General features: G+C 43.5%; 1 protein-coding gene across 4 annotated transcripts in view; it reads right to left on the bottom strand.

The window, feature by feature from the left end:
* Positions 1–14,654, bottom strand: part of Atp9b (ATPase phospholipid transporting 9B (putative)) — a 254,531-nt gene that overhangs the window by 97,022 nt on the left and 142,855 nt on the right. For all 4 annotated transcript variants that reach the window (XM_047526605.1, XM_047526603.1, XM_047526604.1 and 1 more), the window contains one exon: positions 1,850–2,010. In XM_047526605.1, the coding sequence (XP_047382561.1) occupies positions 1,850–2,010 (161 nt within the window). The remainder of the gene's footprint in view (positions 1–1,849; positions 2,011–14,654) is intronic.

Raw genomic sequence — 14,654 nt, 5'->3', positions numbered from 1 at the left:
AGGCCAAAACAGAAAAGCAGGGGACACAAGTCGTTCTTTTCATTTTCTCCTTCACCTGGTGTCTAGCCCGCATTCTCCCATGAGAAACGGCAATGTAAAAGCAGAGATCAAGGTTGCGTGTGTGGGAATGGAGGGAATGAAGGAACGGAGGGAAAGACGCGTTTGTGCAGTGACGCTGGTGGAGGGCGATGAGACTGCAGGACATGCACACTTGAGTGCATCAATGCTGGGACCACATCAGGGACCACTGCATTTGAGGAAGCGCACTCTGCATAACAGCTGGAGAGAGCAGGTGTGTGATTCTGTGGTTACACTTTGTAAACGGCTGCTTACCCAGTGGGTGTTCTGGGGACAAAGATCAGGTTCCTGGGGCACACTTACGGCATGGAATACATGCTTGTGACAACAGTGAAAGTTCACACGTGCTTAGCTTCCCAAAGCAGAGAAGTCCTAAGTATTTCAGGAGCTCTTCCCACGAACCACAGTGCTAGCTCCAGCACAGAGCCAGGTGCCACGTTGGACCCCTCCCCTCACAGAGCTCAGCTCAGGAAAGCAGTGGTCGACAACTCATCCAGAACTGCAACAGCGATGCACAGGGAGTGCCTGATGCTTCTTGTTTGGAACTGAAGGCCTGTCTGAAGAGGTCTTTAGGTGAACTCTGAGTGACAAGAAGAACTAAGTGCAAGATGAGTGGACGGGACAGCATTGATGGCACAGCTGTGCTGCAGGACCATGGGGAAGCACAGAGACAGCAGGGGCATAGTAAGTAAGGTCTGTAAGCTGGAGTGAGACGGCAGGGACCAGATTGGCCTCAGCAAGGGAGGAAGGTCCAGAGAGCAGTGGTTCCGGGAATAGTGGTAATGGCTGTGGACACATGCCAGTTCTCTGTGACCCTGAGAGGCAGCCTACAGACCAGAGCTTTCATGGGGCCACTGCTATGGCAGAAGGAGAGGCGGTGCTCTCAGTTCAGAGGGCACAAGAGCGCTCCAGGTAGCCACACACCAAGAGGGTGCAGTGGCACAGACTGCACGAATGAACTGCAGCCCCAGCGTGCGATGTGAGTGAAGGAGGGAGACGCCATTCAGAGAGATGGTTAGAGAAACCTGATCATGAATGTCTTCCTTTTCCAAGTGCTTTGCCCTTGGGCTAAGTAGTCTGTCCAGTTTTCTTCCATTCTATGTTACAGAAGACGACTATCCTAGACTCTCATTTCATCCAGGATTCACTAGGTTTCAATTATTCATCTAAATAATTTCAATCATATATATCAAGGATATCTTTCTTAGATCATTTTTGCAAATATGTAAAGTGGATTTGTAAATGTCTGTAAGTATTAATAGATATTTGATATTAACTACCTGCATCACACTCTGTAGTTATACGGGTCATCATTTTGAAAATGGTTCACATGTAAACAAACCCTGCCTTCCTCAACTCATCTAACTTGAAGGATGGATTAGATCCTCTTTCAAAGATGGGTGACTTTAAAATGTCAATCACTTACACAGATCCAAGATCACTGGAAAAAAAAAAGTCTATCAGCAATCAATGGAAAAAATTTTCTCAGACTCAGACCTATGTTTTGTCAAGAAATATCTCCCAGTTGTTGAACAGTACACTATCAATACATCTTGCATCAGGAAAACTGTCAATCTCTAGGTTATTCCAACAAAACTGATTATGTCCCTGGACACCATTTCCACAGAAGGACTCCTCAGATTCATTAGGGTTCCTGGTCCCTTGCTCTTTACCTTTGTTTGGATAATTTCTTACACACTGAGAAAGAAAAATTTCAACAAAATTAGCTATGAAACCAGACATTTGTCTTATTCTAAAATCTTAAACCTACCTTATGGGAATGATGTAGGAAAAGAGAAGAAGAAACCGGAAAAGATTTCGGTACCATGGGCCTGCAAATCCCTGTAAGGTTACCATAACAACAGAAAGAACAACCAAAGCCAGAAATAGCGCCTTTGTCAGCTGATTGAGCTCGAGGTCCAGCAAACCAATCTGAAAGAAAACAGTGTAACATTAATACATGACCAAGTCAGCCTTACATGTCTTAACACTATAAATCAGAAGGCATGATTGTGATGACCTAAGAAGACTTAAGGATTTTTTTTAATAGTCTTTACAATAATGAAGTGTAAGAGCATACTAATGTCACGTTTCTCCTGAAAGTCTCCTACGGATTTAGGCAGAATGTCTGTAAATGGGTCCTGATCCCCACAGCATTCTCAGGAAGGGTCTGCTGACAACACACGAGGCCAACCCTGAGCTAGGTCCTCTTGGCAGGTGACTTTCAATTGTAATCAGGACACAAAAGAATGGCAGGCTCAAAGGAGGACATAGAAGGTTTGCTCAGTGTCCAGCCCCACAAGAGCTCTATGAGCCAAGACCTACCTCCCTTGGCAAGTACCACATCAGACCAACGTGTATGCTGTCACTCAAATATCCCTGTACACATCAATTTAGGGAATTCATTCAGACTGAGGGTCCCCAAGATCAGAGCAGTGTGTGTGTGTGTGTGTGTGTTTGCAGAGGTATGAGCCTGTCTGTCTGCAAGGGTCTCACAACTCCTCCTGGAAGAGAAGGAGGCAACACAGGATAATTCGTTTGTGATGAAAACCTTCTGAACTGCACCAATTCTATACTTCAGGTTCTCCCTGTGTGAGACCCTACACTCAAATTCATCCTGTAGACCACTTGTTAGCGGAAAAAAATGAGCAGAAAATCATGTCAATAAGAAGCAGTTCATTTTTTTGTTGCTCTTGGAAACAGTGAGAACTAGCCATCCAAACAGCTCTCGTTCTGCACACAGAGAGAAGATGGCTCTTCTGAAGCATGTAACTTCAATTTCGAGCTCTGGCAATCTGCAAACTGCTCCTTGCTTAGTTTCACCCCTGAAAGACCACAGTGCAGTACAGTGTGAGGAGCAGGGGACACGAGGGGGCGCTGGTCGCTTCGGGAAGGCAGCAGAAGCAGACAGAGGGAGAAAGGAAGCAGTGCAGCAACAGAAACTCCTGGGACTGGAGTGAGTGAACACAAGCCCTGACTCTGCCTTCTGCTGAGAGCCTGGGCCACAGAGCTGCAGCACCCTTACCAGTGGAACAGGGGACACAGCGGCACCCTCCTAACGGGGCTCCAGTACAAAGCGACATCATACACACATGACAAGCAGCTCTGGTGACCCAGTGAACCTGGCACACATGCTTCATCACTACATGCATCTGCATTTCACTGAGTTTTTAGGAAGACTGACTGTGTGACTGTAGGGACTCCCCTTAAACACTTTAAGTCTCACTGTCCAGGTGTGCAAAATGGCCCAGCCTACAAAACAAAGGCAGCTGCTGGAGGAACAGACATCCTGTGCTGGAGGCATAGAGCTCCAAGCCCTGAGGCCACAGCCTCAGCACGAGGAGACCCAGGAGCAGCCCACACAGAACATAAGTGGCTGCTCTGGCTCATGGTGATGAGAAGAGTTAGTTGAGTCCTACAGGCTAGGTATCTCTGTCATCAGAATTTCTCCTCAACCCAGTACAACTTCTGAAAAAAGTAACTAAAAGAAGCCAACAGCAGCAAACTCCATACTTGCCAAAACCTCGGCAGTAACAACTGAGGTGCTGAAAGTTTTAATTTAAAAATCTGAGGGCTGCTAAACTAATAAACTTGGTTTATTCTAGGGCTTTCTGAAAACACGTAACTTTGGCCAATAGTATGGGTTTGGCCTTTCTACAACTCCTAGTTTAAGTTTATATCTGGCTTTGGTTAATATTTGCCATAAATCCTCATGAGACCATGAGAACCTGTAGTTAGAAAATTAAACTTGATCAAAAAGTCCATTAAATACAGCTCTGGAGAGAACTAATTAAACAATTACATGCCTACTACATTTTGTGCTAAACTCTAAGGTTAGGAAAAGAGTTAATTATGGGAATTTTTTAATTTACAAGAAACAGCTCATTTACTAGGAAAACTAAGATGAACATCAGTAATATGTTTATATATAAATGAGAATTACAAAATGGAAAGCTTTGTTCTCCGACCAGGCTTATGTGTCATAGCAGGTCTTGCAGCTGATGATCAGCATCACTGCTGATGAGCACAGCATGGCATTCTGAAACACAGCAGACACAAGGGGAAGACCATAGGGACCCAGGAGCAACATGACTGACACCTATCTAGAGTGCAGATCCCGAGCCCATCCTAAAGAGAACAAGGTGGGGTCTGCAGTGTGGGCTGGGACTTATAGGCACCCCTTCCCAAGTACCTGCCTGCCCTCATTGGGCAAACCCGGCACGGAATAGGCCCAGCTCATCTGCAGTTTAGTCTTGTTACAACTTCCACCCAGACGGGGTCCTTTCTCCCTCTCAGAATCGCAGGGCCAGTAATAGAAACCAAGCTCTGGTCAAGCAGTGAGGGAAGTTTACTCTTGGCCAAAGAATAGGAGACGGGAGACGAAGCTCACAGTCAGCCCTGGGCCTGTGGAGACGCAGAGCGGGGTTGGCGCAGCTGAGCAAGGTGAGGGGCGGGGACAGGCGAGGGCGGAGAGGAGTGTCACCGCTCCCAGGAGTGGGCACAGGTTTTACAGGCCCGCAGGTGCCACCTCTTTCTGCTCCTTTATGGTCTTCCGGGCCCTTGTCACTGGATGGCCAGCTGTCCTGGTGTGAGAGAGCGGGTCCTCACCAGGGAACTGCAGTGCAGTGACAGGATATGAACCTAATGGTGAGTGCAGGTCAGCATCCGTCCTGGCTGCTGAAGCTGGCCTGGTGGGCTTGATCTGGGGTTGAGTAGCCAGGTGGCCAGCTTCTCTACTTCTAGGCTGAGGACAGCAGGGTGGACGTGCTGTGTGGCCTCCCAACAGTTAAGTGCAGATGAGAAATTCCAGTTGCAGAGGTCCTCAGACTGGGAAGGAGTGTGGTCACTGGCTTGGGACAAGCAGCCTGGCCGGGCTCCCTTGGTGACAGTTTCATCTGCCCACTGCATGTCTTGTCACTAATGTACAAGATTCCTATCTAAGGAAACTTCAAACAGAAACTAAGCATCATTTTGTAGGAACATCTCACTTCTGACCTGTTAGTGAGATGCAGCAGGTCACACAGACTTTTCCGCATCAAAGTACACCTAAACACGCAGAAGCTCACTTCCAATAGGAACCCAAAGACTGCAGGATCTCCCAAAACGCACTCTGAGCTCTGACTTTCAGTCATGGATGGGTCACCTTCGAGCTCCAGCACAGGTGGCTCTCTGACCTACCACCAGGTCTTACACCAGGACAGTGACATCCACCCAGCTCCCAAGACAGCACACAGTCTGAAACCAACTGCGTTTACCAGGTTCTGAAACCTCCTCATGTTGCAGGGGCTGGGCCTTCCCCCGAGAATGAGGCTGTTCAAGAGCACAGCATCTGATTTATCAGTTCCATTTAAAAAGCAGCATAAGGAGGACAAATATCATGCAGTTTCCGCTACTTCGCCACTATACAGTTTATGCTTGAATTATTGAGAAAAATAGGTTTTGGGATTAAAATGAAGAAAAATTAAGCCAGGGAAGTAGAGCATGTTTCAAAGCCCAGATCTTTCTGCTGTGACAAAGGCAGCCTAAGTTTCAGGCCTCACTAGGATCAGATGAAGTCATTATTCATTCAGTCAGGGAAAAAAGACTCAATTACCTCAACCTAAAGATGCTATCAATGAATGCAAAGTGCATATTTTACTCTATTCATCCAAATCCCATTAAAAAGTGAAAGGAATGATTTAATCTGGCCTTCCAGAGTTGGTCTTTTTTTGTAATAAAATAAAGAATCACTGTCCTGCAAAACGCATAACCACTACCTCACACTTTCCCTACATCACAGCAGTGAAAGGCTAAAGGCTGGGACAAAACCACTCAGAAATGAATACAAAGTTTCCTTTGAAAAATGTCACAGAGGACCCAGGCATTAAAAGCAGCCCACTGCACATGGATATGCAGATAATTCAAGGCATTAATACCTTTCTAATTGACCAAGACAGATGTGGTAGACTGCCCAACTGGTGAAGATCACAGTTTTGAAGTCAGTTAAATGCTGTCTTCCCACTCCTTCCTCACTGGAAGAAAGGGTGGAGAAATGACCCAGATCAAAGACGACTTCTGGGCAAGGAGAGGTGCCTCCCATTCCCTCAGGCAGCTTCTCTTGAACTGGGACTGCTTTCCAGGACTAGAACTGCACCCGAGCCCAGGGCACCCAGCACTCTCAACTCTCTGGTCAATCCCAACGGAACAGGAGAAAAGATGAATTTTCACACTTATTTTAAATCACTTCCAATTAGTGGTTAATCTTTTTATATTGAATATCTCCAAAACACCCTTAAAAGTTTCTTGGATTCATCTAAAAGATAGTATGAATTCTTAAAATGCTAGTTTAAACAAAACTGATTAACTCACAAAGTTACAGATTCTATAAAGACAGTGGTCACTTTTTGATGTGAATCTGCATTCTTTAAAGAATTTCACTAACACCTCCACAGACCAGAAACCTTTTGTTATGATTGAAAGCCTTTTCATCCACAAAATACACTATTAATCACTTGAAGTAATTACGACTATATAAGAAAAGGTAAATTAATACACGAGGAAGTCATTTCTAACATTTGTTGTAATTTCCTGTATTAGTAAAGCAGATTTCCTTCTACTTGTCATAATATTTGTTTCATTTGAAGCAAGTGTGATAACAAAATTAAATACGCTACTGGAAATTTTAATCTCCAAGGGAAAATTTGTGCATAATGTCTAAGACAACCACAATGGCTCTGCAAAGGGGCTGTTCTAGGATAATGAACACAATAATTGCCTGTATAATCTAAAATGCTACTAATGGCAACGATCACAAATCCATTTAGCTCCTCTTTAATTTATGTACCAAGTTTTAAATAGCTAATGGTTCTCACTAAAATAATGGTTTATACCAACAATAAAGGGTAAATACGGTATTCTCCCGCTTAATCAAGAAAAGATCGGTCAGGTTTTTTTTTTTTTTTTTTTTTTTTTTTTTTTTTAACAAACACATGGACAAATGAGAATTAGACCTTATCTCCATAACATAACCACTCCCATCCATCTCAGAGTTAAAGCTCCTGCATACTACTCAGTCTCTGAGAAACACATGTGCACACCAAACTGAACGGAAGTCCTGTGCCCTAAGCTCCTGGGCCCGGTGGCTGTCGAGTGAACACCAGAGGGAACAGCGCATACACACCACTGATTGCTGGTAATACCACCCTGGATTAACAGGGTCTGAACATCAAAACATTCTTACCAGTCTTTTATGACTCATATGCACTTCTTCCTTACATGGAAGCTTTTTGAACAGCAAAATAATAAAATTCAAAATTTCAGAAGTCAACTTATACCCATGTAGAAACCTAAATATTATTTTACCTTTTCATAAATTTCAGATTTGAAAACAGCACAATTTGAAAAAGACAAAAGTCCTCAAATACTTAATTCATTCACGGGTACTCTACACAAAAAGAAATACAGCTTTATATATGAAAGACTGCTTAAGGAAAAACCCACGACTGCTCATGCTGTTTATATTTTTCCCAGCTGAACCATCTGTGAATCAACTCAGCCGTTTTTCCTTCAGAATTTGGAGTGTGACTATAACACTGATGCTGAGGTGTACTTTAACCTAACTGAAATGTCTAAGCATATTCCTCTTCAATATTTTTGAAAGAAATCAGCCCTGTATTTTCCACTTTTAGCACAATCTAAGAAACAAGAAAAAAAATAATCTGCAAGCCTTCATATGCATTTTTGTATTTCGAATAAATGAAACTTGTATACTAAATCTAACAGCAATAACTTTTTCCACTATGGAGTTTAAGTTACAAGTGTTCATTTTTAAAAGTGACATTGCTAGGCAGCCTTCTGCTTCCCCTCGTTTACTGACTTGCTGCTTCTGGGTGCAATGCAGCAGGCACACACTGAAGCCTGACAGCACTGGTGCTGCCCAGGGCACCACAGAGCACAGGGCTCCTTCTGGCTTTATGGTCTGCTGGCTCAACGACCTGTGCTTTCAAAGCTCCCTAAATAAGTACCAGCATGACAGTTACCATTACTTTTGAAAATCAAAATCTGTATTTACACAATAGACACTGAAGTCTACTATGAAAAAAAAACATAATAACCTGAATTCTTACCTATCAACACTCAGAATTTAAGGTTTTCTCTTGGCTTACTCTACTTATTACCAAGAAAGTCTTTCCTTGAATATTTAACATTTAAAAAGAAATTGGGAGCTAGGCATGGTGGCACAGGCCTGAAATCCTAGTTACTTGGGACACCAAGGCAGGAGAACTACAAGTTTGAGGACAGCTGGGCAACTTGGGAAGTCCTTGTCTTTAAAAAAAAAAAAAAAAAAAAAAAAAGCAGGGGTATGGTGTTGGCTCAGTGGGAGAGTACTTGTCTAGTATGTACAAGGTCCTGGGTTCAAATCTCAAGCACAGAAAAAAATGGGGTCATTCTATTATTTATATAATCAAATTTGTGCAAGGATCAGCAACTAAACAGAGTAGTAAAGGAGGAGCACAATCAGGGACAAGGGGATTGGGAGAGGAACCGCTCGCCAGAGCACACAGCTGGCACCACGTGACTCCTGGTGAGGAACGGGGCCTGCTGCTGTGCCATTCCACAAGGTGGGGTGAGTGCACACCTTGCTGCTGTGCACAGCTTCCTGGTGCCAGGCTCCTCAAACTGCTACCTCCCAAGACACTGGCCCTGGCACGCCCCATGACACGAGCCTGTTCACCAGGACACCATTTACAGTAACCCTCACTGACAACAGAAAGCAGGGCAGCAGCTGCACACATGCACATGCATTTCTGACTGGCTTCAGCAAAACTTGTGCTGACTTTGTATGTTCAAGTAGGACAACTTGGTCATGCCAATCACTGTCTGACAGCCTTTATTAATGTCAGAACCTTTATTACAGTATGATCAATATACCAAAAGTCAGCAAATGCGGCTTCAAAACAATGGTAAAATTTTAATCTTAAGCAATTATTATAAATTATTTAAAATATCTCAACTTGTGACATCAAAACCATACTTCAAAGAATGAATGAGTGAAAACATGCAAGGCAGTCTGCAAACTATTTGAAAATTTAATTTTTACTCACGTATACAAATGATGTTAAAATCCAGCAGTGAATATTAAGACAACCCATAAATTTCCTAATGTACATTACTCCTGATCTTATGCTACAGTAGTCCACATAGTCTATTTGAAAATTAGGGGCAGAAGGAGACCAAAAGCTAACAGTCACTCTCATCCCACACTCCATTTTGAGTGCAGTGCGCAACGTTCCACTTGAACATCTCACCCTGACAGCCCAGCCTGTCTTGGCAAGAGCCAGAGCCTGGCATGGCACAGCTTCGCCAGCAGAGGGAGCTCCAGGTTGAAGCACAGTTCACAGTCTTCCTGATGCCAACTGCCTGCTCTCTGGGAAAGCGTGGCTCTACCTCTAAGCCAACCAATTCAGCACATTAGAGACATTTATTTACTTCTGACTACAGAGTTACCCTAAATATCCCTTCTGTCATGCAGAATTCAGGACAGAACTGATTTTAAGTGGAGGGATCCCAGAATAAAAACCTGCCATCATATAAGAATCTTATGTAAAGATATGACATCCAAACGCAGGAGGAAATTGGTATAGCACTGCCTTACAAAGGCTTCCCAACTGGAAAACTGGGGCCACAGACGGTGTAACGGTTGGGAGACTCTGAACACATTTACCTTGTTTTTGACATAACAATGAAGGAGGCTCTCAATTTTAAATCATTTTTATCAAGACCAATCAATGATTTAAAACAGTTGCTTAAATAGCATAAGCTAATCTCTGACAACAGAAACCTCAACATCCAATGTCATTCATGTAAGTGAAATCTCAAGTCAGATATCTGGTTTTCAGTTTAGTCTTAATTAAGCAGTTTATTTTGTTAATTTAATATTTATTTTAACAGATATTTTATATAGCATTACCCTAGTCTTGAATCCTTACTCTCTAAAAACAGCACCCACCAGGTTAAGGGAGCAGGGTTCCCCTGTGGGCCAGAGTGGCTTTGGAAGTGCTGGGCCACAGATGATGGCAAAGCTGCCACTCAAAGAGAAAAGCAGGGGGGACCATTCCTTTTGACAGGCAGTCACCTGGCTGCCCCAGGCAGAGAGGGTGAGGGCAACATGTGGAAGGGGGCAATTCCACATGCTTAGTCACTTTTCTTACAGAACCTTAGAAAAGAAAATGGTTATGTTCTTACTAGTAAGCAAGGTCACTGATTTTCCAACTGAAATTCTAGTTTCTCCCTCTAGACTGCCTGAGAGGCGATGACACAGCCAAGTTCCTCTGACACAATGAGCTGTTTGGGGATGAATTTCAAATCATCACCATCTAAACTCCTTCGCTGGCGTACCAACAAGTATAACATATTTAGTCGTGTGTGCAAGGGAACCTTCTAAACGTACTTGCTTAAAAGGTATCAGGAGTCTGGTTTCATTAAGGACTACTTCGGGTACTAAAAACAGCACTCGAAGTTGCCCATTCTAAAAACAGTGCCTTCAGAATAACAACAGAATGATAATTAGCAGAAAACTCTCTAATATTTAATTACTCAATGATGGCAGCTTTCAGTCCAGTATTGCTTCACACCTCGGGAGTCTGCACACTGCTCTGCTGGAACAAGCACTGAGCCACAAAGCTAAGAAGAAAGGAAAAGCACCAGGTCCAGTGACACAGCTCCCATCTCCACATAGGCACCTCCTTCACGGGAGGCGTGGACCGCTGACAGCTCCCTGCCGCTGTGCAGGCCAGGGCACGTCCCACTGCACAGAACCCCCAGGAGCACTTTCAGGTTCAGCCATGCACAAGGCAACCAGACCTGCGGTCCCCACGCCCTCTGGAGTCAGAACTATGACCCAGTTTCACTTAAGTAAGTTCCCTGGCAACCGAATGCATATCACCTATTCATATTTACACTAAAAACACATGTGAACATGTAAAAGGTGCTGACCATGTTGGAAGCACCTCAGAATTACTGTCATCTTGAACAAAGACAAGGTTCAGCCCATTTTCTGTCCCACCCACACACCAGCTTAACTAGTTATTAGCCAGAAGTTAAAAGGACGTAAACATTTTGATTTTTTTCTCTTTTATTGGTGCATTATAATTATACATAATAGTGGGATTCATTAACATTTTGATTTTTAAGACAGCACAGCAGAATGGCAGACACAAAATAGCAAAGAAAAAGAATGAAGGAAAGTTATTTCAGTCTAATTGCTAACTTTAGATCAGTTTCTTAGTTTTCATAATTTGTGGATTTTATGATTTGCATTCTTTTGTAAGGAAAATGGAATTCAGTAGATTTACTGCAAATTTAAGTGATAAGGGTAATACAGTTAAATAAACTTTTCATCTTGCCTAATCATTCTTTTATTATTAAAACTATCTATTTAAAATGAGCTTTATTAACTGGTATCTCAGCAAAATGTAACACTATTTTAAACCATCTAAAATTTTTCTGTTACTTTATGCCTTCGGAGACATTTTATGAACCATTTCATACTCAATGGCTTGTAAGCAATCCCAAGAGTTGGGAATTGTGTGAAAAGTTGCTCAGATTGACAGATAAAGTGAAAAGGTCTGTATTAATTTCCAAATAAAGAAATGCATGGCGTGGTATCTCACGATGATTATACTCTAAAGTACCAATTAGAACGCATCAGAAACTAGAGCAAGTTGACACTCTACAATAAAGCAAATAATTTCCAGTTGGAGGGGCAGAAAATGTTAATATGCAATGTTCAAGACTACAAGAATCTTTGTAAAGGAAGTAGCTAATAAGGTTTAATGATGCATGTCAGGAAGCCACAGTATGTAGGGAAACACAGCTGGCTTCATTTTGTAAACTATTTGATATACACATCTTTCTCGCTCACGATTATCAGCTGTGCCAGTGCCACAGGGGACAGTTTAGACCTCAAATCAGGATATTCTTCTTGTTCTCTAAATTACAAGTAAAATACATTAATATAATATGGTGCTACAGGCTAGTGCCCAGAAGAAACGCTCATCAGCTTTGCAAGGAGGATTAAAGAAGTCTTCTACAAAATGTGTGGAAATAATCTTGCCAGCCTAAATAGGCCACTAAGCCCCACAACCATTAAAACAGACCACAAGACAACACTTGGATTTAGGGAACTGATCACCTTCACAAAGCAGTCTCCATTTTCATACCTTAGGTACTAAAATACAAATGAACTAAAATGCTGCTGCTGAAACCCCTGTGTTCCACCACTTGCCTTCCCAGGGGTCCATGTGCGGGTACACTAGGAACCCCTCTAAAAGGCAGGGCGCATCTTGCTCCCATAGTCTCAGTTATGGGGGACTGCAATGTGCAGGTGACAGCAATTAGCAGCAGATGACAGAAGCACTTTGAATGTGTACCAGATGGTAGTGAAGGGTCACTGGAAGCCAGCTGACCCTCCACAAGGAAACCCTTGTGTTAGGACCATCAAACTCAAAAGCTCTTAGAAACAAATTAATTATTCAACCACCAAAAGACAACTGCTGGGTCACAGCATTAATATCAAAATGCTGTTAAAGCACTTGGAGCACACTTATTTTAAATGTAATTACACATATTAGCTGTTAAAAACAAGCATGCCTCATAATGATGAAAAGGTTGCCCTAAACTAAAGGAGCTAAAATTCTAGTAATTAATGAATTGTCTTATGGCAAAACAGAGTCAACAGGTTCCAACTCGATGGATGTTTCTCATGGTTAAACCTAGGAGCAGTCCTTTCTAAGTGGAAATCTGTACTGAAGCCTCATCAGTTTCTTGGCTGAGACTGGAGGTCAGAAGAGCAACAGAAATACCAACACCTCTGGGGGAAAGAGCAGAAAAGTCACAGCTCCTCAACTAGAGGGACCTGAGATACACTTGAAAATCTCAGAGCTGATCTGTAAAGACTTCCTGCTGGGAAGTGAAGTACTATGCTGAGGCTGGGCCAGAGCAGAGGGGAGAGATGGCAAGACTGCAGAAAGTACTGGCCTTTCTCCAGGGGACTCACTGTGGACAACTGCAGTACTGAGTCCATCTGCTTAGGTTTCACGAAGATAAAAACGCAGGCAACAACACTTCAGACAAGGACAGTGCACAATGATGAATTCCACACTAATAACTAATACCTAACACATGAGAGGGTTTAATTTTTAGTTTACACTGCTTAACAAATTCAAGCTGATCAATTTGTTCCCCTTAGGGCTTCAGGCCATTTGCAGTTTACAAAGCATGCTGGATGTCTCATCCCCTGTGCCTGCCCACTCCATCCCACCTCACTGTTCTGCTCTTCTAAGAGAGCAGGTGATTGGTCAAGGACTGAGCTCCAAGCAGCTGACTACCTCCCTTCTCCAGTCATCATGCCTCCTGGGCCCACTGCTGCCCACTGACCAGCTCACTGAAGGTCCCGGAAATAAAAGCATTTTCACTCTTAAAACCTGATGCCTGTGGTTGGACTTTAATCATTAATGACTTAAATTTCCATTAGGTCATGAAATGAAGACTGCTCATATTCCTTACCAAAATATCTTCTTTTACCATTTTTATTTAAATGTGGCAAAACTCGTTCAACTGACATGAATTACTACACTTTAAGAACAGATGACCTGCTACCGAGGGACCCGCAGGAGGTGCAGTACCAGTAGCTGTCACAGGACAAAGCACTCGCCTTTCTCTCCTGCCTCCTCCCAGCTGCCAGCTGCAGAGGCTCCTCCCCTGTAGAAAGCAGCTTGCCCTTTCCACTGAGAACCAGGAGGGTCTCCGCTCTGAGAAGGCGCTGTGCCTGGAGCCCAGGCAAGAAGGGCCTTTGGGCCAGCACCACCAGGGGACTCTGGAAGGGCACACCTCTCCTGTCCCCTGAGAAGTTCAGCCCTGCAGAAACGCCCTCTGGAGCCCAGGCTTTCAGAGGCCATCCACTTCCTATGTCTCTTCACAGTGTCTTGAAGTCACAACGTTTAATTGAAGATTAACAGCTTTAGAAAACAATGCCCTCAAGAAAACAGCAAGGTTAGAAACATATTCCTCTAGAAGATACAAAACTTACAGGACAAAAATCCCAAATGATAAAAGAAACTGAGGGGAAATGTCTGAAACAAGTCCTGGTCGTCAGATTACTCTTAAACAATGATGCACTGCAGGTAAGCTAATTTTTCTTCAATTTTCTCTCAAAATAAGTATGACATAATGGTAGGAAATGGCACCATAATGACTAGAATCTAAACAAATTAATTCCTCAAAGACCATTTCAAGTTCCTGCAGTCCACAGAACATACACCATCCTCCTGCCTCCTGTCACCTGGATGACAGGCCAAAAGGCAGCTGACTGGTGCCTGGTCACCACTTGCTCTGTGGCCTGGGTTCAGAATAGCCTCGCACCATGCAGGAACCTCAGCACCTCTCTGAGGTGCAGCAATTTAATTTGTTCTGTTTTTAACCTTGGCTTCAGTTCTCATGATTGACAGGGGCACAGTGCATGATAGGATGGCAGGTGGGCAGCCTGTGCCTCTGTCCTCCTGTCCGCTGGCGCCCTCCCATCCACTACTGCCAGGCCT

The sequence above is a fragment of the Sciurus carolinensis genome, chromosome 15 (genome assembly GCF_902686445.1).
Source record: "Sciurus carolinensis chromosome 15, mSciCar1.2, whole genome shotgun sequence".
In the NCBI taxonomy this organism is placed as follows: Eukaryota; Metazoa; Chordata; class Mammalia; order Rodentia; family Sciuridae; genus Sciurus; species Sciurus carolinensis.
Note: the sequence above shows the minus strand (reverse complement) of the source record. Positions and strands in the feature narration are given on the sequence as shown.